General features: G+C 38.6%; 1 protein-coding gene across 10 annotated transcripts in view; it reads right to left on the reverse strand.

Moving 5' to 3' along the window:
* Positions 1 to 25786, reverse strand: part of ATP2B2 (ATPase plasma membrane Ca2+ transporting 2) — a 268768-nt gene that overhangs the window by 86950 nt on the left and 156032 nt on the right. For all 10 annotated transcript variants that reach the window (XM_063426462.1, XM_063426463.1, XM_063426468.1 and 7 more), the window contains exon 3: positions 13398 to 13595. In XM_063426462.1, the coding sequence (XP_063282532.1) occupies positions 13398 to 13595 (198 nt within the window). The remainder of the gene's footprint in view (positions 1 to 13397; positions 13596 to 25786) is intronic.

The raw sequence follows: 25786 nt of genomic DNA on the forward strand, positions 1-25786 counted from the left end.
AATTCTATTTAAACACCTCAAAAGAGTCAGTGCCTCTCTAAAGTATAAAATCTGTACTGTGTTCTTACTGGACTCAATATGTGAGAATTTCTGTAAGAAAAACAAATGCTTAAGGAGCTTCTTGTAAAGATTTGAGATTTGCATAACATTTCCCTAGGCACAGACTCATTGGTGCCTTTTCTTTGTGGCCAGATTTCCTAGTTATTCACCTCTAGGGACTGTGCAAAGTAGGTTTAGCTTTGTGCAACTCAGAACTGTAAATTCTGCAATTTTTGATCTATTTAAATACACATAACTGGGGCAATGAGCTGAAACTTGGCATGTTGGTACATTGTCTACTGACACAATCATCTTTGAGGGGCTCATATTTGATCTGTGTTGTAATTTATCATAGTCCAACTTTCCACAGTGCACTATTTAGAAGCAAAGAAATTGTATTACAGACAAATATGTTTACAGATGACACATAGCTATTAAAGGGATACTCCAAACACCAAAACCACTACAGCTTACTATACGCTTACAGTACTTGGAAGTCCCTGCAAACAACTTTTAATTCCTTCCTTATTCCTCTGATTCTCTTCCTTTGATGCATTCATGCTCCACTCCCTACCCACTTGTGCCATATAGAGGAGTTTAGCTTTCTTGTTAGTGGGTTGGAGCTTGGGTGCTGCATGTTAATAGGAAAAAAAAAGCATGAATTACAATGGTAACATATGCTGTGGCAGCTTCCCTGCACAATAACCCTATAATAAGATAAAGTACTTAAAGGGGCACTATAGGTATCCAGACCACTTTAGCTCATTGGATGTCTGGGTACAGTGTCCCTATTGCACTTAGTGCTGCAATGTAAAACAAAAAGCTAAAGGCGCTACATGGATGTTAACAGATTTTTGGTCCAATAACTGATGCTGGAGATCGAGCGTCAGCTATTTCTCCATAGGAAAGAATTGATTACCGTATATACTCGAGTATAAGCCGACCCGAATATAAGCCGAGGCCCCTAATTTTACCCCAAAAAACTGGGAAAACGTATTGACTCGAGTATAAGACTAGGGTGGGAAATGCAGCAGCTACTGGTAAATTTCTAAATAAAATTAGATCCTAAAAAAATTATATTAATTGATTATTTATTTACAGTGTGTGTATATAATGAATGCAGTGTGTGTGTATGAGTGCAGTGTGTGTGTATGAGTGCAGTGTGTGTGTATGAGTGCAGTGTGTGTGTATGAGTGCAGTGTGTGTGTGTGATGCAGTGTGTGTTTGTTTATGTGTTGGTGGGGGTGGGCATTTTGATATATTATTAATTATTTTATTAATTATTTTTTTATTTTTTAATATTATTATATTTTTTTATTATTATTATTTATTATTTAATTGATTTTTTTTTTTTTTTATTATTATTATATTTTTTTTTCGTCCCCCCTCCCTGCTTGATACATGGCAGGGAGGGGGGCTCCTTCCCTGGTGGTCCAGTGTCATTGGTAGTTCAGTGGGGGAGAGAGGGGGGCTGGCAGAGCTGTACTTACCTGTCCTGCAGCTCCTGTCAGCTCTCTCCTCCTCCGTGCGGTCTGTGCAGCTCCCTCTGTCAGCTCCCAGTGTAAGTCTCGCGAGAGCCGCGGCTCTCGCGAGACTTACACTGGGAGCTGACCGAGGTGCTGAACGGACGGCGCGGAGGAGGAGAGAGCTGACAGGAGCTGCAGGACAGGTAAGTACAGCTCTGCCAGCCCCCCTCTCCCCCGGTCTGTATTATGGCAATGCAAATTGCCATAATACAGACTCTGACTCGAGTATAAGCCGAGTTGAGTTTTTTCAGCACAAAAAATGTGCTGAAAAACTCGGCTTATACTCGAGTATATACGGTAGATGCTTTCCCATAGGGAGGCCTAATGCGTGCATGCTCTCGCCGCGCATTAGTGTCCACTCATCGAGGTAGGTCAGAGGAGGCAAAGGCACGACCGAGCACAGAGGGACATTGGCGCTGGGATCAGGTAAGTAAATAAAGACTTTAAACCCGTTATTCACCGCACGAGCCAGGGGTCTGGGAGCCTGTAGTGGTCCTTTAACACTGAGACAACAAAACTAAATTATTTTGTTCTGTAAATACAGAAAACTATTTCACAGTTCTTTGTGGTCTTCTTTCACTACCGTCAGAGGCCACTTAGTCATGGGATCTCGGTAAACACCAGTAGTCTACTGTAGTAGTAGTAGTTGTTGTTGAACCTTTTGTCACAATAGTAGGAGAAGACTCTGGCACAGGGACTTAAATGAACACTATAGCATTATAATGCTATAGTCTCGTATTAACTGCTCTAATGTCCGGTCCTCCATGTCTTAAAAAGCTTTATATTTACCTTTTTGCAATCACCACGCTGCATTTCTCGCTGCCAGTCCCGCCTCCTTGGCTGAGATCATCAGTCTTGACAATCTCAGCCAAGCCAATGATTCCCTATATGGAAGCATTGGGAGGCTAGTGTGCATGTAGGGCAAATTACCGCTCTGCTCCAATAAAATGCTGCTGCGGTTCTCACAGGGAAGGGGTGCATTTAACCCTGCAATGGAAACTACAAAACTGCATGAATGAAGTGGTCTGGATGCCTGTTGTGGTGCTTTAAATTACACTTCCAATATGTTTCACCTTTTTATGTGTTGACTTATGGTTTTATTATTTTTTCCATTTTACATATTTACATTTTTCAAACTGTTAGTATTATGATATGCTGCACCACTACTCTGTTTTTAAATTTATGGTTCACAGTACTCGTGTAATTAACGTTCCTAAAAGAGTTACCAAAAACAAAAAAATCAGTGTTTTCATAAAGTAATTCTCTCTGAGGTGGACTATCCCCCCAAATTATTAAAATAAAAAAAAATTGCTAAAAATTACCTTCCATCACTCCAGGTACTTTCTGTGGCCCAGGTACTTCCTGCAGCCTGATCACCCTTGCCTGCCATCATCCCTTGATGTTTCTGGTGACTTTAGATGCCAATTTTGCACAGAATTGACATTAGCCAGCTCATAACTTTTTTTCGGAGGGGGACTTACACATCTGGCAGCTAAATGGTTAATCTCTGTATATGCAGTGTTTCAAAGCGAAAATTCAAAACATAAAAAGGAATTTGTATTTAAATGTTCATAAAATATTTTATTACACATGAACAGTAAGTCAGAGCTTTTGGAAATTCAGGCTGATCAAGTAAAATGAGGGGGGAAAGTATTTGATCCCCTGCTGATTTTGAACGTTTACCCACTATTAAAGAAATTATCAGAATAACAACAAAAAAAGCCAGAAAAACGCATGTCAAAAAAGTTATAAGTTGATTTGCATGTCAATGAGTTAAATAAGTATTTGACCCCTTAGTACTTGGTAGAAAAACCCTTGTTGGCAATCACAGAGGTTAGAGTTTCTTGTAGTTGGCCACCAGGTTTGCACACGTCTCAGTAGGGATTTTGTCCCACTCCTCTTTGCAGATCCTCTACAAATCATTAAGGTTTCGAGAATGACGTTTGGCAACTCGAACCTTCAGCTCCCTCCACAGATTTTCTATGGAATTAAGGTATGGAGACTGGCTAGGCCATTCCAGGACCTTATACAGATAAAAATTATTTGGGAAACAAGGTATAATTTGGTGCTGCTATCACCTGGTGCTATCACCAGGACTTTGGACGTCCTGTATCAATTATGGTGGGTCTGCACTTGGAAATACTTCTTCAAATTATTCCAAAAGGCAAGATCCAATATAAACTTTCTTTATTCTAAAATAACTTTATAAAAATAAATCCTAAACAAATACAGGTAAAATGTCCTTAAAAGCAATGCACCATGTGGTGCATTGCTTTTAAGGACATTTTACCTGTATTTGTTTAGGATTTATTTTTAAAAAGTTATTTTAGAGTGGTGCATTGCTTTTAAGGACATTTTACCTGTATTTGTTTTTTTTTTTTTTTTTTTTATTATTTTTTTTTTTTTTTTTTCAGACAGTACCTGCCGATGATTTTCTGCTGCCGTTCATATAGTTCGGACTATGGTACTAAGTCATCATTAATATTTCACATTATCAAAAACAAAAAACATAAAGACAATACAATACAAACATATAGATGGTGACAAAGGTCCTCAGAAATGTTCCCATAGTAGTAATTAGAGTAACTAGCTGATTATCTTAACATTTATTCTTATTTTCTATTCTTTTCTTTTTCCTTTCATTTCATTTTTTTTCCCCCTTTTTCCCTTCCCTTTTCTTTTTCTCCTATTTTCTTTATCAAATTAGAATGCGCACAGCTTATTTAACCATATATCTATATCCATCTTTTTTTTTTTTTTTAGATTTATATTTAAGCCGCTTTCCATTTTTAGCTGAAAGATTAACTGATTTTTTATGGTTTCCCAATTCGGTATACTATTAGTTCTCCATCTTCTAGCTATAGAGATCTTTGCCGCTATTAGCGCATGAGTAAGAAAGTATTGAAAATCCATATTATATTGGCTAAGATTTAAGTGTAGTATAAATAATTCTGGAGACAAGGGTATTTTAGTATCAATTATTTCTTGGATTTTGCCTATAAACATTTTCCAAAATTCTGTTATCAAGGGACAGCTCCACCAGATATGTAACATGTCTCCCGTCGCACTATCACACCGCCAGCAAGTAGCTGATATGTTAGGATCCATTTTATTCATGCGACTTGGGACCAGGTACAGTCTATTTATAATCTTAAAATGTAACTCAACTAAATTTAAGCATTTAATATGTTTAACCACAGACACCCAAGCTTTTTTCCAGTCGCTTTTTTCCAATTTTTTCTTTATTTTCAAATCTTTCTCCCATTTCTCAATGGCCGGAAAAATAAGATCTTCTTCCTCGAGTCTTAGTATCGAATTACACTTTTTTAATAGATTTTTCGTGTCATTCGCTTTCAGCAGATGACATAACTTACATTTAGCTTCTGAATGTTCTTTATCTAGTACTTTGCTTAAGTAACTGTTAATCCTTATGAAGTTATATTTTTCTTTTTCTGGAAGAGCGAATTCTGTACTTAATTGTTCAAATGCTTTAAGATTTGATCCAATCATTAGGTCTTCTATATTTTGAATACCTGCTTTGGCCCAATTTTTTAAATTTAGATCTTCTATATTGTTTTCCAAAATTAGAATTGGTAAAGTGTTAATGATACGATTGTTAAGACCCATATTTTTTCTTATTTTGTTCCATGCTTCTCCAATATATTGTAACACTATACTTTCAGACCATGGTTGGCAGTTATCTTTCTTTTTTTGCGTCGACCAAAAAAGGGTAGACAGATCTTTATTATATGACATTTTCTTTTCTATTGCATACCATCTCTCATGTTTAGACTCTGTATGTTGTGAGATAATGCAGTGAGAGAGAGTACTCGCTTGATAGTATTGTTGTATCAGCGCAAGTCCTACTCCTCCATTTGCTTGTTTAATCGCCAAGAATTTTCTTGCCAGCCTAGGTTTCTTTGATTGCCATATAAATTTAGAGAAGGATTGTTGAATAAGTGATAGCCAGCTGTCGGGTACCTTCAGAGGAAGCATTCTGAATAGGTATAACCACTTTGGTAGAACATAGGATTTAACTATATTTATACGGCCCCACCAGGAGAATTCCAGATTTCTCCAATCTTTTAATAGCTTGTTCATTTTTAGAAGTAATGGGAGGAAATTAATCTCAACAATTTTGCTTGGATCTGTACAGATGTTAATTCCCAAATAATTAAATGATTTTTCAATCCAAGTAAAATCAAACCTCTTTTTTATCTCTTTTTTTTCTTCCATATTTACATTACTCGCCAAAATAGTTGATTTGTCTGTATTTAATCTGTAGCCAGAAACCTGTGAAAACTTTTCTATAGTTATCATGAGCTGTGTTATTGATTGTAACGGATTTTCTAAAGTTATGATCACATCATCTGCGTAGAGGTTTATTTTTATGTTTTCTTTCTTATGGTCAAAACCCGAGATGTTTTCGTCTTGTCTAATGGCAGATGCCAAAGGTTCTAATGAAATTATATAGAGTAAGGGGGATAGCGGACACCCCTGTCGTGTTCCATTAGATAATGGGAACCACTCTGAGCTAAAGCCATTCCCCTTTATTCTTGCTGTTGGGCCAGTGTATAGGGCAAAAATTTTCTCAAGAAGTCTTCCCTCCAATCCAAATCGCTGTAGTGTTTGTCTCATGAACTCCCAGTTGACCCTGTCGAATGCTTTCTCAGCATCTAAGGACAGGGTCAACATGGGAGTTCCAGTGGTCCAAGCGGAATCCAATATGTCAATCAATCTTCTGATGTTATGGGTTGAAGACCTCTCCGGGACAAACCCGACTTGGTCTCTGTTTATTATTTCTGATATAATTTTTTTTAAACGTTCTGCTATCATAGCAGAGTATATTTTAATGTCGGTATTCAACAATGAGATTGGACGATAATTCTTTATCTTCTCTGCATCCTTTTCTTGTTTAAGGATAGGCACTATATTTGCTTGTAACAATTCTGCCGGAATGCTATTAGGTGTGACAAAGGAATTGAAAACTCCAATTAGGTCCGTTTTAATATTGTTTCCTAACAATTTGTAAAAAAGGTTATCAAATCCATCTGGGCCAGAGGATTTATTCTTTTTTAATTTGTTGATACAGAAAATCAGTTCTTCTTCTTGAAAAGTTTTATTAAGCTCCTGCAGTTGTATTTGTGAAATTTTTGGACTCTTTATGTTCTCGAGAAATGCACTAATGTTCGCCGTTTCGGTAGGATCTTTAATATTGTATAGATCTTGATAGTAATTTTTGAAGGCTTCTGCTATTTTTTCAGGTCTCAAGATAGTCTCTCCATTATCAATAATTTTGGTGATGATTCTTTTCGATTTTTCTTTTTTTATTCTGTTCGTCATTAGTTTTTCTGCTCTATTTCCGGTGTAGTACCATTTCTGCTTTAAGTAATGCAACGCATTATTAGCCTTTGTCATAAGGTGTTCATTAATTAATTTTTCAGTGTCTATAATTTCATTAGTAATACTCCGAGATGGTTTATTTTTATTTTGTTCAAGTAAATTGTCTAGTTTTATGTACAATTCAGCTAAATTTGCCTTTTTTTATTTAATTTATTCTCTTTTGCTGCTAAGCTTATAAAAAGGCCCCTTATTACTGCTTTATAAGCACACCAAGTCATTGCTGGAGAGACATCTTTGTTTCTGTTTTCTTTGAAAAAATAATCTGTTGTATCTTTGATTTGTTTAAGATTGTCTTCATTTTTAAGTAACCAGTCTTTCATTTTCCAGTCAGCTCTTGTTCTTTGATGTTGTTCTTTTATATCTAGGATGACCGGATTATGATCTGACCATGTAGTGGCTATTATAAAAACCTTTTTAATTTGGCTCGCTAAGTTTCTGTCCCCCAAAAAGAGATCAATTCTAGAATATGAGCAGAAAGCTTTTGAGAAACAGGAAAAATCCTTTTCCTTCGTATGAAATATCCTCCAATAATCTAAAAGTTGTGCTTGTTTAATTAATTCTGAAAATTTTTTAGCAGTCATCTTCAAGTTTCCATAGTTACTGGTTTTTGTTTTAGAACTTCGGTCTATATCAATATCGGGTACGCAGTTAAAATCTCCCATAACCATAACTCGGCCCATTTTCACACGTTCAGTTTTATTAAGCACTTTTTTAATAAATGCAATTTGTGATTGATTTGGTGCGTATATGTTCACTAACGTATATTTTTGATTATTAATTTCTGCTACTAATATAATGTATCTGCCTTCCAAATCAATTTCTTGGTATATAATTTTTAATGATATATTCCTAGAAAATAAGAAGGCTACTCCTCTTTTCTTTTTTTGGCTCATAGAGGCACTAATTATAGTAGGAAAAAATTTAGATTTAAGATTGTTTTTATCTTGCGTTCTCCAGTGGGTTTCCTGTAGGGCTGCAATCTGGATTTGTTCTTTTTTGAGAAACTCAAGGATTGTATATCTTTTAAATTGTGAGTTTATCCCCTGTGCATTAATAGTCGCTAGCCTCATTTTATTTTATGTATCCTATTTCTTTTCCTTCGAGGACTGGTAAGTTCACCATCTGTACTAACAAACATATAAAACAAAACATAAAACGTACAATGTCTGCCTTTTACTAGGCAAAAAACTATGTATCTATTCCCTCCCTTGTGTTCCTCCCTACCTAGGCCTCCCATAGCCTTCGGGGGGAAGCCCTGCCAAAAACACAGGGAGAGAAAACAACAATCCAAAAACGACACCGACTCTCTAATCAGTGACGTCGAAAATGTCCCCATACTCTATGCTCGCAGAAAAGAAAGAGTGTCGAGATCTGCGAGCTAGAGTTTCTCCTTGGCCGGACGGGTGTAGTGGATAAAAATAATACCAGAAGGGAAAAAAAAAAAAAAAAAAAAAAAAAAAAAATTATTATTCCCATTTCATACTTTTTTTTTTCTTATTTTTTTGTTTCTTGTTTTGCCAAAAATAGTTCTTTCGTTGAATTTTAGTGTAAGTTTAAAATTTTAATATATCTTTGTTTCTCAAATAGTACATTTATTTGCATTTATTTTATATCAAAATATTTCTATAAAGTTACTTCTGATATTTATTCCCATTTCATTAGTTTTTTTTTTTTTCCTTTCTTTCTCCCTTTATTTAATCTAAATAGCCTTTTAATTAAACCCAAAAAAATGTTTTTAGTGTATTTAGTGTATTTTATATTTTAATATACCTTTAAATCCAAGGTATTACCTTTATTTTGTGTCATAATCTTTCTATCAAATTACCTCTAATATCTCGTGTATTTACTTATTATTATTGTGGTTAGTGGTTATTGTGGTTAGTATAAACACTCCTGTTCTTTTATCTATTTTAGTTTTTTCCCCTTTTTTTTTCTCCCCCATTTTTCTCCCTCTTTTCCCTTCTCTTTTCTTCCCTTTATCACTTCTTTCCCCCATCTTTCCCCCATCTTTCTTAGTTTTCAGGAGAGATTTAGCTTAATAGTGTGAAACCACTCTTTACATTTATATAGCCTCTAGTGTAGCTTTAATCCTAATTTATTTGTTTTATGTTGTGTTATATATGTGCGAGAAAAAAAAAAAAAAAAAAATACCTTGTGCAATAACTTATTTTAAATTCCCTTCTAGTAGCCATTGTTCTAATTTCTGCGGTTTATCAAAGGTCAGTCTTTGGTTATTATATGTTAGGTTTATACGTGTCGGAAATCCCCAGGCATATTTAATTGCGTTTTTTCTAAGGACCTCTGTCTGATTGGTAAAAAATTTCCTTTGAAGTCTGGTCTGGTATGAGAGATCTTGAAAAATCTTAATTTGATGGAAGATTGACCCCTTCAGGTCTTTTGTTGTCATTGCCTTCATAATTTGCGTCTTGAAACGGAATGATTGTAGGCAAATAATTGTGTCTCTCGGGGCTTGTTCTGGTACGTTACCAGGTTTATAAATTCTATGACATCTTTCAATGCCGCTTGTGCCGTTATCTGAATTAACCCCCAGAAACAAAAAAAACTCTACACAATAGTCTTCTAGATTTGCATTTACAACAGTCTCCGGGATCCCCCTAATTCGGAGGTTTTGTCTTCTAGATCTATCTTCTAAGTCCGTAATCTTCTTTTTCAGGGTCTCTAGAGTTTCATCCAATTTATTTATATTATCCGTATTGTTTTTTGTTGTATATTTATTTGGTCCGTCTTCTCTTCTAACAATACCACTCTTCTTCCTATATTTAGAATCTCATTTTTTATTTCTCTAGACTGCAGGTTTATTTCTTCCTTTATTTTCTCAAATTGGATCTCCAGGCATTTGGATAAATAACCGGCAGTGATAGATACGTTTTCTTCCCATGAGCTATCTGACAAGGTTTTGTCTATCTCAGTCTCTTTGGGGTCCAATATAGGTATTAATTCTTCTTGTATAGATTTAGTACTACTCCCCTTGTTTAATTGGGGAGAGAAAAAACCTGAAGTCCTCCTTTCTATAGCTGGTTCTTGTTTTTTAGCAGTTCTTTTTAAATTCTGTTTACCTTCTGAGTTTTTTTTTGAGGCCATTTACTCCTCCTCTCTTTCCCTTCTCTTTCACTTTCTCTTTCTATTAGCGTTCTATTTCTTTCTCTGTTTTTTTTTTTTTTTTTTCTATATATTTTTTTTTTTTATATTTTTTTTTTTGTTTTATGTTCCTATATTTTTTCTCAGTAAGGTTTCCTTTAAATCTTAATAGTTCTTAGTAAATGATTAAAGGATGATAAGGATATCAATTACAGCGATAGTAGTGCAATAATAGTAAATAGTAATACGTAGTAGGGTATAAAACCTAAATATGGACCTTAATGTACACTTAGTGACTGAGTGACTGGGTGATATATAAGCTCTGTTAGCTAATACGTGGATATAGCATACATGTAGCATATATATATAGCAAACCAGCCGGTATACTTATCCACTTCTCCGTTTAAGTGTCCTGGGGGGTCACTCCCATCACTCCCATCTCTCTTTTCCAGCAGTCACTGGGCGGACGGAATTAGTTTTCCACTTAGAAAAATAAGCGTTTGGGACCTGTCTTCTCTCTCGACCGTTCAGCAACCGCTCAGCAACACCGCTTCGCCCAGTACCGCCAACCGCAGCGGAAAGCAAATCAGGCGTCTTCCCTCACAACGCCCCGCTCTGCTCAGTGTCTCCCATCTTCCGGCCAAGGAAAAAAACCCGCGCGACGCGGCGTGCCTCCGTCCCACGTCCTACGTCATCCCCTCCCAAGTACCTTTACCTGTATTTGTTTAGGATTTATTTTTAAAAAGTTATTTTAGAGTGGTGCATTGCTTTTAAGGACATTTTACCTGTATTTGTTTAGGATTTATTTTTATAAAGTTATTTTAGAATAAAGAAAGTTTATATTGGATCTTGCTTTTTGGAATAATGGAATAAGAAGTATTTCCAAGTGCAGACCCACCATAATTGATACAGGACGTCCAAAGTTGAAAAATTTCATCTCCATACAAGCCCTAAGTCTGAGTCAGCTTGTTAAAGTGACTCAGCAATATGTGAGTTTAACCAGTTTAACGTTATACTTGAAAACTTTTTCTTAACAATATTACCCTATGTTTTTGTGTTTTATGTTTTTAGATATTCCCATTGAACCAAGTCTGGTAAAATATTGTATTTGCATGAATTGAGTGCTCTCACCACAATTTTTCTTTTCACATTCCAGGACCTTAATGTGCTTCTTCTTTAGCCACTCCTTTGTTGCCTTGGCTGTGTGTTTTGGGTCATTGTCATGCTGGAATAACCATCCACGACCCATTTTCAATGCCCTGGCTGAGGGAAGGAGGTTCTTACCCAAGATTTGACGGTACATGGCCCCGTCCATCTTCCCTTTGATGCGGTGCAGTTGTCCTGTCCCCTTAGCAGAAAAAAGCATAATGTTTCCACCTCCATGTTTAACGTTGGGGATGCCCTATGTTCTTGGGGTCATAGGCAGCGTTCCTCCTCCTCCAAACACGGCGAGTTGAGTTGATGCCAAAGAGCTCGATTTTGGTCTCATCTGACCACAACATTTTCACCCAGTTCTCCTCTGAATCATTCAGATGTTCATTGGCAAACTTCAGACGGGCCTGTACATGTGCTTTCTTGAGCAGGGAGACCATCCGGGCGCTGCAGGATTCCAGTCCTTCACGGCGTAGTGTGTTACCAATTGTTTTCTTGGTGACTATGGTCCCAGCTGCCTTGAGATCATAAAGAAGATCCTCCTGTGTAATTCTGGACTGATTCCTCATGAGGTGAGATCTTGCATGGAGCACCAAACCGAGGTAGACTGACAGTTTTTTTGTGTTTCTTCCATTTGCGAATAATCACACCAACTGTTGTCAACTTTTCACCAAGCTGCTTGGTGATGGTCTTGTAGCCCATTCCAGTCTTGTGTAGGTCTAAAATCTTGACCCTGAAATCTCTTTGGTCTTGGCCATGGTGGAGAGTTTGAAATCTGACTGATTGCTTCTGTGGCCATGTGTCTTTAAGAGAGTGCTCCTAATCTCAGCTCGTTACCTGTATAAAAGACACCTGGGAGCCAGAAATCTTGTTGATTGATAGGCGATCAAATAATTATTTCACTCATTGACATGCAAATAAATGTATAACTTTTTTGACATGCAATTTTCTGGTTTTTGTTTTTGTTATTCTGTCTCTCACTGTTAAAATACACCTACAATTAAAATGATAGGCTGATCATTTCTTTGTCAGTGGGCAAATGTTCAAAATCAGCAGGGGATCAAATACTTTTTTCTCTCACTGTAAATAAATGCATGTGCATTGTGCAATGATCATGGTGCAGGTTATGTTCTTTTTATAGAACCCCTTGATTTCTGAGATAAAAATGTGTCTGGATACTTTTATTCTTAAAGAATAAACAATACAGATGTCTGTTTTAAGGAAAACTCTCCTCTGGGCGTCTCTCCTGCTTACCCTCAGGCTAAGGGAAAGCAAAGCCTACAAGGGGAAGGAGGGAGGAGGGTCGGACTCTGTGTGAGAGCAGCAACACAGAGAGAGGAAAAAAACAGCCAGAATGGTTTATTACAGTGGCTTTGTACAAGCAATCTGAAAATAGAGAGTGGCAGAGAAAGAGAGAGAACAGACAACCTTTAGTTACATACCGTAAAACCATTGTGTTTTTTGACATATTATGGGAAGTAAGCTGTGTTTCCCAAGCAAGGGTATCCAATAGAAGTGTGTCTTACAGCAAGTGTAACACCCACTGAAAACATGATTGATGCACTCAGCAGGAGACTAGGGTAATGGAAATAAATTAAAATATAAGCTGTTAGTAGTATTAAGGAAATAAACACTTAATTGCATAACATGAATCGAGCCATATGGTTGGAAACCTGCAAGCCTATATGTCCATGACAGGTTCACTTTAAAAAAAGATCTGGATTTTTGGTGGGCAGGCAGGATATTCAGTGCTATTATAGTTAATATGTGCAGTATTTTTATTCCAAGGAGGGATCTGATTGTCACTTTGGAGTCAATAATTATTGTATTTTTCTATTTCTGCCATAACTGGTAAGCAACATGTGTGAAAAGTTAAACCTAGTCTATTTTCAACATATTTTATAACTGTGCATTCAATCCACTCTCTTGTAACAGAGCAGTTGAATATACTACCACTTTATAAATAAAAGATAATAATAATATTCCAATGTGACAGCTTGCACAAAGTACCAACTGTTAGGCCCAGGGCACAGCATAAATGATTGGAGACACTTCAGGGCATACTATGTTTCCGTTATAAATTTAATCATATGAAAGACATATATACAACTGCTTTATTACATTACATAGTATCAAGTAATTGTCAAGGTAACACCAGTATCAGCATTTCCAACATACCTTCATTGTCCCCTCCAGGCGGTCGATAAAATGACAGCCCAAGGGATATAATGGCTGCGATTTCCAAGATGATCAGTGTCACATCTTGTAGAGCTTCCCAGACTAGTTGTAAGAAAGTTTTTGGCTTCTTTGGAGGTATAAAGTTTTGTCCAAAAACTTGCCGTCTATTCTCTAGATCTACTAGTGTACCAGGCAATCCTACAAAAAAAAAAAAGGAAAGCAATAAAATTAATATTTTAAATAATGAAGATGTCCTCGCTAACAGAAATAATTCAGTGTTCCCTGCTATTAATCTGTTGGAGTATGCATTACTCTATATATATATACACATATCGGCATCAAACCATGTTTAAATGGCAGCATAATATTAACATTATTTAACATAAATTATAGCTATCACATGTTCAATAATGTGCATAAGGATTGTATAGTGTTCATACAGATAATGAAGTGATATTGTCGTACAGCTACATTGAAATGAAAGTAGTTGGAAATATCCTTGGACAAGTGCAGTTATTCATCAGTAAAACATGTTAAAATATGCCGGTGGACGTCCAGCTATTTCTGGGTTTTTGTTACTTGAGGAATATTGTATGCCTTCTTCACGGAGTAATTGTTTTTAGAAAGGAAACACCTGTGAAGGGTAACAATGGGGAATTTCATCTCTCTCTCTCTATATATATATATATATCATCTGCCTTACTGTGGATTGATGGAGTTATATGTCTTTAGCAATGTCTTTGGGCCGTCGTTGAGACTTTGCAGAAGCCCATTAATGCCAAGCTGAAGTTTTTATTTATTTTTTTGTATTCTTCTTAAATTTGAGCTTCACTTGCATCACAAGGTAAGAGAACATCTCTTTGGGATTTAGCATGTTCTATTCACAAACCCATAATATGAAGAACATATTTAGATGGTTACAACCAAAGTGTATAATGGTTCCACCTGGAAGGAGACTACGCGCTCATACCTGATTATCATTATCATCTCACTGATCAGAATGCCCGTCCCATACTATAGTTTTAATAAGTTTCATTATCCAAGACGTTCATCAATTGTTTTTCCATAAAGACAGAAAAATTTGAAAATATGTTTAATCAAGGTATATATTAATAATTAACACAACAGATACTGCACTCTCCTGGATCTACCTTGAGTGCCTGGACCATTACTACTTTTCTGCAAAAGTTATATTTTGTTAAGACTTAGATATATTACCAAATTTAGGTAATATGAGTGCAGGGACACTGAAAATACTGAAAGTTTCTCAATTTTATCTCACCAGTGTTTAAAAGACCACTATAGTGCAAGGAAAACAAACTCGTTTTCATGGCACTATAGTGCCCTGAGGGTGCCCCCACCCTCAGGGACCCACACCCGTGGCGCTGAAGGGGGAGGAAGGGGTTAATCCCTTACCTTTTCTCCACCGCTGGGCTCCCTCGGCGCTGGGGATTCTCCTCCTCCTTTCCCGTCATCGACTGAATGCACATGCGCGGCCAGAGCCGCCTCTAGCGGCTGTCAATTGGACAGCCACTAGAGGCTGGATTAACCCATATGTAAACATAGCAGTTTCTCTGAAACTGCTATGTTTACAGCAGAAAGGGTTAATCCTAGATGGACCTGGCACCCAGAAAAACTTCATTGAGCTGAAGTAGTCTGGGTGCCTACAGTGGTCCTTTAATGGCAACACCTATGGAAGTATTCACTAAAACAACATAATTGTGAACAATTCGCAAGAACAATGCAACTTCTGGGCTCAAATACCCGAGCTATAACCATACTTCAACTGCTATTCTACCAGTTTATTTCGTTTTCGATAAAAAATTTAATTCCTTTCATAATTCTCTACCTTTTTTAGTTTATTGAATATCCATAAGTCTTAGATTGTGTCCCTGTTACCCATTTTCAATGCCATGACATGCAATTTCTGTTGTGCATTTGTACATGATATTGTTTAGTTATTTTCTATCTTCACTCTACTACTGTTTCACCATGTGCTAAATTCATATGTACATACCTTTCCGTCTGCTATCATCAGAGGGTAGAAAACAAATGCTGCTAATGTCTAGTTGCATGATGACCTATACTGCCTATTCCATTAATTAGCGGTAACACAGTTTCCAAATCTGTTTTATGCTTCTGTTGATAATAAATTCACAACTCCTTCTCCCATTGCTTTCCCACCAACAGTCATGCTACATTATATTATTATTACTATTCTCTGTAGAAGATCAGAACAATAAGAATTTACAGGACTCGCAGAAGATGTAGTAAGTTCTGGACGCAGGCGAAACTCAACACAGATGTGTCTACAAGTGGCAATTCCACTGGATGAGCACAGAGCGGTCCGAGGGAGACGTCTGAAGGGTCTATGAAACAGAATGTCATGAATGGAATTGTTACTGCATACGGATTTGATTAACCCTGAAGAAGTCCGTGCATTAGTGAACAAAATGCGTAGGGCTGATTTGTTCTACCTACCTAATATTTTATTGTGTTTTTAGTTTTTGTTTGGAGCACTGTTTTAGACTGTTTTTGGATTGGTTCTCCAGTGCATTTTATCACCTGGAATTTTGTGAGTGCAATATTAACTAAAGCTGCGTTTACTACTATACAGTTTTGAACTATGTATTTGTTGCCTTTCTTTCCCTGCATATCAGAAACAGACAGAGGGGGTGGGCAAGTGAAAAAGAGATTCACAGAGGGACTGGAAGGTAAGAAACACACAGAGGGGTTGTGGAATGGGGGAAATAGACAAAGGGGCTGGAGGAAACAGACACAAAAGGTGCTTGGGGATGAGACACAGAGAGCTGTGGGGGGAGAAAGAGACACAAAGGAGCTGGGAGTAGTAAAAGACACACAAATGGGTGGAGGAAGTAAGAGACCCACAAGGGGTTTCAAGACAAACAAAGGGTAACAATAGGGGTTAGGATACACTAAAGGGGGTGTACAACACAAAAGAGTGATCAGATAAACTAAAGTGGGTAGAACATCCAAAAGAGGGGATAAGAAACACAAAATGGTTTAACCCCTTAAGGACACATGACATATGTGACATGTCATGATTCCCTTTTATTCCAGAAGTTTGGTCCTTAAGGGGTTAAGAAACTTGAATGGAGGGATCAACAGACACACAGGTGAAAATGCATTTCTGGGGGAGGGAGGGCGGCAAAATGCATCTTCGTCTGTGTAGCTAAATATCCTTACACCAGCCCTGTATGAAACATGCTTCAAATACATATGTCCAGTGATGCATGAAGCTGATTCTATTTATAATATCTTCCACAAAAATGACCATCTTTGGCATCTTTGAAGTTCCAATATGAGGCTAATTTAAGGCAATTCCGAGGTAGTCATGTTCATTTCCATATAACAAATGTAATTAATTAACTCTGAAATTCGGTGTTCAAATAGACTCCAGATTGTCTTCAATTTGCTTCTTTTGACTCAGATCTAAGTAAAGAACCCCAATTAAGAAGTGTATTAAATTATGTTATTAATCCTGGAGATGACATTTGCACTCTGCCTCTCTCTACGTGAAGCCAGCATTGACTATCATTATAATTTATTTTGTCCATTGCCGTATACACCCTCCTTAGCACAACATTCACAATAATTGCTATTTATCATAATTATTGTTTTGTTTTCTGCTTTGTTATTTGTTATGCAAATGGGACATGAAGATGATTTTGTTTTAGCAAAACTGAACAGTTAAAGGGACATTGTAGGCACTTTAACAACTTATTGAAGTTGTTATAGTTCCTGCAATCCTACCCCCACAGTCCTACCAACCAAAACCCAATATCAATCTAAATAGAAGGCTTGGAAACGTCAAGCCATGCCTCCAAGCCCACTGGATATGAGAGCTGGGAATCTTACTTCCTGACTCTCATACCGTAAAATACAGTGAGGTCACGCACGTGTGTACAGTACCGTCACAGTCGGCCACAGTTGAGACTCAGTGCTTGAGGTAAGGTGAGTAATTCATTAATTTTTTTAAAATGTACACAGGGAAGACCTAACTGATAAGGGGCATCAGGGCTGTAGTGTTCCTTTAACTTAAGTCTATGTTTCACATGCACACAGTAAGAAAAAAGAAAATTAATATGGAAGAGCAGCTTAAATCAGGCTGTATACAGGGCAATATTAGACCACTAATTCTCTGTAAGTTAAACGCATATATTTTGGTTTGTTTATATTAATAGAAAATACAAATGTAAAAATTCTCCTTTTCTAGCTTCTAGTGAGTTGCAACATGTGTACAAAAAATTTTTTTTTTCATCATTGTTACTCTTAAATATAGTTTCATGGTGAAAATATGCAGTGCCTATTGTTATTACAATCCAAACATTTTTCTGCCTTTGAGGCTATAAATGCTCTTTATCACAATAGTAAAAATTTGGTCTAGCAGCACAAGACAAATGGAAGATATCAGCCTGAACACTTAACAGAATACAAGGACTGCTGCAAATATATATATATATTTTTTTTATTTTTTTTTAATGTATTTATTTTTTTTATTTTTTTTACTAGATACGATTTTATTTTATTGTGCAATATTTAACTAAAAAGACATTGAGTGTTCCCCCGTCGGATGTAGAGATGAATGAAAATAGAGTTGGAAATTATTACTGAATGAAGATAAAGAGTCAGTCGATGCACACAATGCTGAGATAAATGTAAAGTATTCCTTCAGTAGTTTTCATTGAATATGAACAGACAGTTTGTGAATGGATTGTCTACTATGCAATATTTTCTGAAATATTAATCCGAGCCTTTTATGAATTCACATACAAGGAGTTCTTTCTCTGGCAGGGCTATATGTTGCTTCAGGATTTGTTAGGACCTTAGATTTATCACACGGCTTGTTGCATTGCCCTTGGAATGTCCTTGAACAAGCTCAATGCCATGATTACTCAGCCAGCTACTATATTCTGTTTAGCATGTATACTGCTAGGGTCAGGAAGCACACAATCCATCTGGTTATAAAGCACTGTAGACATGCATGAAATATACCAGAAAAAACACTGAAGAAGAAGCACTGTTGAGAAAGACCTGTACGATACAACTGCTTCGGGAATACTAGAAGCACTGTTGATGGTCTGACTGCTTGCATCGCACACAAACATTCTGGGGTGATGTTGATGTATTTTCATGATTCTATGTGATACTATGTTACTGTAAGATCAGAAGACGACGCTCTTGTCTGTCTAAGGGTAGAGTCAACAACATAAGAATGGCACTGCAGTTTACTGCAACAGATTTAAAGGTCAGTCTGCACTGTGCTATGCTAATACGCGATACAAGCAGCCCAGTGTAAATGTACCATTTTTTCTATTTCTTGGGGATCTCTGGTCATATATAGTTGACTAATTTTCTCGTTTTGAATGCATTTTAACACAGTTGGAGGCGTTAATAGTAAATGTATTGAACATGTGCACATGCCAGAACAGCAGCAAGGTGATTTTTTCATTGATTTTTTTTAATCCAATGTATGTGGATGTTGTTTGATCTATAGCACACGTAAGCTGCCCCCGTATTATATATGCACCACAGCTTGTTTATAGAGATAGTCCTCTTATTTTATCAGTAATGAGAAGGTGGAGTTTCAGCAGAAAGGCTACACGATGCATGGATTTAAAGGTCCTTTAGCATGTACCAAACATAAATAAACTTGGCACACACCGTCACAGTAACCAGTAAAATGTTCTTAGGTTGTCATGATTCTCAGAGTGTCCCTTAACCTTTAAATGTTGTGTCTGGATCAGCGTAGAATAATTTTAGTCTCGACATTTGCTTAATATAACATGGATAACACAATCTAGAATCTAGACACACACACACACATACACACATTTGCTAAAATGTTATTTCAATTACTTCTACCTCATTATCTACAATGTGATATTTAACCTTCCAAAATTAACAATATATATTATGTATAGAGACAACTATCGGAAATTTTAACTAAAAAACAGCTCAACAGACTCCACAAACGACTGAACAAAACATTAATAGTTACGTAAAAATGGGGACAAACCTACTAAAAATCTAAAACAGATATAGACAGAAACACATACAGTCCAGAGCTAAATGAAATAAATAAAATATAAAAATAAAGAATAACAAATACAAATTTTAATCAATATGATAACATGAGTAGATTATATGCAGCAGAAACTGCTATGAAAATAAAAAAGTAAATTGCAACAAAGTGTTGCCTTCAAAATTGTAGCAGTTCACTGGGTAACTAAATTTGCAATTAATCCTTAGGTAGTGGCGTACACATTACCTATGGGGCCCCGATGCGAAAATTGATCCGTGGGCCCCCCCCCCACACTTACTCTGCGCGGGCCGGGGCCGCAACACATGGCGGCGGGCACCTGGTTGCAGGGGTTGCAGGGCTGCGACCCCTGCGACCACGGTATGTACACCAGTGCATGCAGATGCACACACACTTAAAGGACCACTACAGACACCCAGATCACATCAGCTCAATTAAGTGGTCTTGGTGTCAGGTCCCTCTAGGTCCCTGCTATGTTTCACTGAGGGTTAATCAAGCCTCTAGTGGCTGTCTCACTGACAGCCGCTAGAGGAGCTTCCGCGATTCTAAGACACTGAACATCCATAGAAAAGCATTGAGTAATGCTTTCCTATGGGCGGTTTGAATGCGCGCACGGCTCTTGCTGTGCATGCGCATTCGGAGCTGAGAGGCGGAGGGATCCCCAGCGCCAAGGGAGTCCGGCGCTGGAGAAAGGTAAGTGCTGAAGACACACACACTCTCACGAACAGACGCATACACACTAGCTAACAGACATCAAACAGACTCACTAACACAAACACACTCAGTAACAGACACACACAGTAACACACTCACTGACACTCACTAGCAGACACACATTCAACAGACACTCACTGACACTCACAGTAACACTAACACACAGTAACACACACACTAACACTCACAGTAACACTAACACACACACTAACACTCACAGTAACACACACAGTAACACACACAGTAACACTAACACAGTAACACTAACACTCACAGTAACACACACACTAACACACACAGTAACACTAACACTCACAGTAACACTAACACACACTAACACTCACAGTAACACACACTAACACTCACAGTAACACACACACTAACACACACAGTAACACTAACACACACAGTAACACTAACACACACACTAACACTCACAGTGACACTAACACTCACAGTAACACTCACAGTAACACTAACACACACTAACACACACACACAGTAACACACACAGTAACACTAACACTCACAGTAACACACACACTAACACTCACACACTAACACTCACAGTAACACTAACACACACAAACACTCACAGTAACACTAACACACACTAACACTAACACACACTAACAATCACAGTAACACACACACTAACACTCACAGTAACACACACACTAACACACACAGTAACACTAACACACACAGTAACACTAACACACACACTAACACTCACAGTAACACTAACACTCACAGTAACACTAACACTCACAGTAACACTAACACACACACTAACACAAACACACACAGTAACACTAACACTCACAGCAACACACACACTAACACACCCACTAACACTCACAGTAACACTAACACTCACAGTAACACACACACTAACACTCACCGTAACACACACACTAACACTCACAGTAACACACACACTAACACACACAGTAACACACACACACTAACACTCACAGTAACACACACACTAACACTCACAGTAACACTAACACACACACTAACACTCACAGTAACACACACAGTAACACACACAGTAACACTAACACACACACTAACACAGTAACACTAACACTCACAGTAACACACACACACACTAGCACTCACAGTAACAATAACACACACTAACACTCACAGTAACACTAACACACACTAACTCACAGTAACACACACTAACACTCACAGTAACACACACACTAAAACACACAGTAACACTAACACACACACTAACACTCACAGTAACACTAACACACACACACACTAACACATTTAAAAAAAAAATGTAATCCCCCCAGCCTCCTTACCTTTTGGAGTGCTGAGGGGAGTCCCTGGGGTCCAGTGGTGCTGCTGGGCTCCTGGGGGGCCGGTCACCCCAAGACTGGCCCTGCTTACACCCGGCGGGCAGTCAGGCTGGCCGGTGCGCGAGGGAGCACTCTCCCTTGAGTGCTTCCTCTTCAGCTCCCTCGCGCGCCGCATACTGATACCGGCGCCGGAAGATGACGTCATCTTCCGGCTCCGGTATCAGGTGCGGTGTGCGAGGGAGCTGAAGAGGAAGCACTCAAGGGAGAGTGCTCCCTCGCGCACCGGCCAGCCTGACTGCCCGCCGGGTGTAAGCAGGGCCAGTCTTGGGGGGCCCGGAGGAGGCCGGCTCCTGGGCCCCCCAGGAGAAGAGGCTGGCCCATTGCGTACATACCGGGTCGCAGGGCCGGCCGGGCCCCCTGGTGGGCCGGGCCCGGCCGCAGCCGCGACCCTGGTATGTACGCCACTGTCCTTAGGCGCACTACAAAGTCTTTATAAAATATCCCAATTAAATGAAGTGTGGGGCATGAACAACTCCGACTGGAATATTGGCTAGATCAGAGCTGCATACGCTGGTGTCACCCAGGAGGAAAGATATCATCGGAGCCTGGTAAGACACTTTTGCTAAATAGTTTGCCCTATTACCGTGGAACCATGTCTAGGGTATTACTGTCATCATAGCCACTTCATTGCCTAATTGCTTAATCTAATACACTTTCTTCTGAATTTTACATATTACACGGCAACCCTTTTCATGTGCTGCCCAACAATATGAATATGTGATATGTGTCCCAGATAACATGGTGGATCTGGTTACCCTGCATATTTGCCACTTTTTGGTTAATATCTGAAACACATACCTCAGCTTGCCAGTAAGAAATGCACACCCTGTAAGTGAGTACTTCACCTGGTGATTGTCCTTAGTCTGCTATGTAGCAACAGTGTATGCAATATAATAAACAGAGATTATGTGCTATGCCCGATACGCATCTATGTAACTTTTTTTTTTTTTTGTCAATCTTTCTTTTATTAAGGCATTGAAGATGGGGTACATAAGAGAAATCGAGGGAAACGTACACATGAGTTACAACATAGGGTTCGAACAACCAGCACCATAAGTAGGTTACACTTCCAAGATTACAGTGCCTCTTTTTTTTTCTTTTTTCTTTTTTAATAAAAGGTAAAATAAATTTTGCCATTAGACTGCAGTTGAAAATACAAGCTATGAGTCTGAGAGGCAGATTAATAACATAATGAATCGTTAAGGCATAAAGTTAAACGGGAAACAGGATGAAAAAGGGGGACAACAAAGTTCCCTATATAACAGATAATATACAAAGCACCATATGACATCTCTGAGTAATTATGAGTCTCCTTTTATCTCGAGATGAGTAAATCCAGTGAGTATGTCGCAGCAGTAATGTAAGGGGCAATATTTAAGGGAGGTAGCCAGCAGTGTTGCGCTACCGGTATCATAAGGTAGGCTTATCAAATAGTTAAATTTTAACCTTAGTTATCGGAGATAGTCAAGTAGTAGGAGATTACATGGGGCCGGGGTAAAAGAAAATGGGGGGAAAGGGGCACTCACTCCTGCGCCTTGCAAGCGAGTAATGAAGGTTGGACCTTACCTGTTGCCTAGACTCTCTAAAAGTAAGTGCGCTAAAACTAAACCTTGTGTTAAGTTATAAGTTAGTTTGGGGTGTCCTTGCAGGCCTTAGCAGTGTTAGGGAGTGCTAGAGAGAATGGTCGAGCACCTATGGTTGAACAGCTGTAGGTCTGGGTTGCGAGTGTGGGTATGCACCGCATTCGTCCGAGTGCACAGGTGATTTGCGTGTATTCAGCCTATACCGTGTGGAGGCTTATATAGAACTCGTCGGGGTGGCTCCCCTATGGGATCGTCATTTATCGAGAGCCATCTATCAGGGGGGGCCGTAGGTCTAAGTGTCACGAGTCGTGAAGTAGTCACGGGTATGCCAGGGTCCCCTTGTTACAGTCATCTTCGGTCTTTCGTGTGTGTGCTGCGTCCCTGTTATGTGTTGAACGTGGGCCTCTATGATGTTTGTGTCACCGTCTTTTGGATGCGTCATTAGGGTTAGGGGGCTTCTGTATCTTTATGTCCCCCGTGTGCTGCCTATCTACTCTCAAACCCATGTTTGGGCCATACTGGTTTCCCTGGTAATATGTAGGGTGAAGTACAAGGTGTCACTGGTGCTGGGTACTCGGGTGGCCTGGTAGCAACCCAAGTCGCCCAAACCGCTCACAGCGAGCACTAGACGTCGTCGGTGCGGTAGGTCTGGAGGAGTGAAAGCAAGTAGAGTGGAGCGAGCGGGGATTCAGGGAGAAAAAGAAAAAGGTGGGGTAGGAGTGCTGAAGGGCATGAGGGAGGGGTAGTCGAGAACAACATGGACATCTCGGGGCATCCCCATCCAGGGTGCAATTCCTCTCTGCGCCCCTCCACAATGATCCTCCAAGGGGTCTATGTAACTTTTAATGCTCATTTTTGCTACGAGAATTGCTCATTTAAATGAAACATGCAATTTAGTTATAGAAAGATTACTGTATTTTTCAATTTTTAAGATTCTCCCGTGTATAAGGGTCATCTTGTAAAAAAGGGCGTCTTAAAAATGAAAAAATATTTTTTGAGCCTAAAAATCTTTTGAGCCCAAAATTAAGAAATCAATATTTTAAACATTAAATAAAACAACTTTTATATTTTAGAGGTGACGTCTACGGAGAACAGCATTCTCATGCCCCCTCCCCCTCCCCCCCCTGCTACGGTACTCTGTGAAGTTAATGGCTCTATAGTGCATGCTGGTAGTATACAGCTCCCACAATACAGCAGATGGTGTGAGGGCATGCTGGGACATCACAGTAGTATTCCCTCTGCTCCCTGATCCCCAATTTCTCCCTCATAAATATAAATCAGAAAGCAAGACCTACCTGAGGTGGAGCAAACCTTACTATGGCTGCTCCTTTTATGGTGTGGCATGTCTCTGGAACTCCATTGGTGTAAGTGCTGATGTCTGCCGCAGCTACCACGCATATAGGGACTTGTTCCTACTTACCACAGCATTCAGAAGTGGATCGGCAGGTGGGAGGCCAGGTATGTGTGAGGGCCGTGGCACACTGCAATGAGGCAGGTGCCATCTTAACTTAGGCCCCGTGCACAAGCATTTTTTTTAACCCCTGCAGTGACATTCTATGTATAAGACGAGCCCCAATTTTAGACAAATGTTTTTTTTTTTTTAAAACATAGTCTAATATAAGGAAAAATACGGTAATTGTATTTTTTACATCATGTGTCACAGTATTTTTTACATCATGTGTCACACCTTTTAATTTATTTTATTGCTCTTTGATATGGTTTAATCTGCTTTGATATGTACTTTAAGGTTTCAATATAATGCCCTACTGTTAACATGTATTTTCCTGTAGGTTGTAGTGGGACTTTGCTGTTGTGAATTATTTTCCACCAGACCAGAGGTTAGTGTTTTGAGGGTTAGCGGTATCTGGTAATGAGTAGCGGCAGGATTGATACCAGTCACTAAGTAGATGTTGTCAGCTTCCATAAAGAATAATAAGAATAATAAGAGCCCTAAAGGTGCTACTTACAGTGGGCTTTAAGTAATGCCAGCCAGTCATTTCCTCTCAATACTTTTTTGCATTTGGTTAACAGGCGCTACTCACTAGCATTAGCAATAGGCATTTTAGAGAGTAGCGGCCGGCAGGTAAAAAAGTAGCAACAACATTGCAAACAAGCCCATAGTCTTTTACATTTCAGCAGAAGCTTTGATGAAAAATCCAAGCTTATTGAAGGTTTTGATTGAAAGTCAAAATATCACTGTGCAAATTGCATGGTATTAGTTTCTCTCAATAGCAGTATGTTGGGCTGCTGTCTGCTTTTGTATTTATATAATGCCTGAAACATGACAAGACACTACAGACATTTTCACATAAAACTACTTTTTAAGTATATTAAGTCTTTTTTGTGGGAAATTTAATGCTAGGAAAAAAGGAGAACAAATGACAAATACTAGGCAATCTGTTCACTCAACAATAAGAGGAAGTGAGCTGAAAGCCAATTCACACATTTTCAAGATAAATATTTTTTTTATTTTTGCCCAAGAAACCAGAAGCTGTAATCCTCACACACACTGCCCCCCATAGAAATACATTGCCCCTCCATAGAAACACACTGTACCCCTCACACACACTGTACCCCTCACACACACTGTACCCCTCACACACACTGCCTCCCATACACACACACTGGCCCTCATACACACATACT

The sequence above is a fragment of the Pelobates fuscus genome, chromosome 7, assembly GCF_036172605.1.
Source record: "Pelobates fuscus isolate aPelFus1 chromosome 7, aPelFus1.pri, whole genome shotgun sequence".
In the NCBI taxonomy this organism is placed as follows: domain Eukaryota; kingdom Metazoa; phylum Chordata; class Amphibia; order Anura; family Pelobatidae; genus Pelobates; species Pelobates fuscus.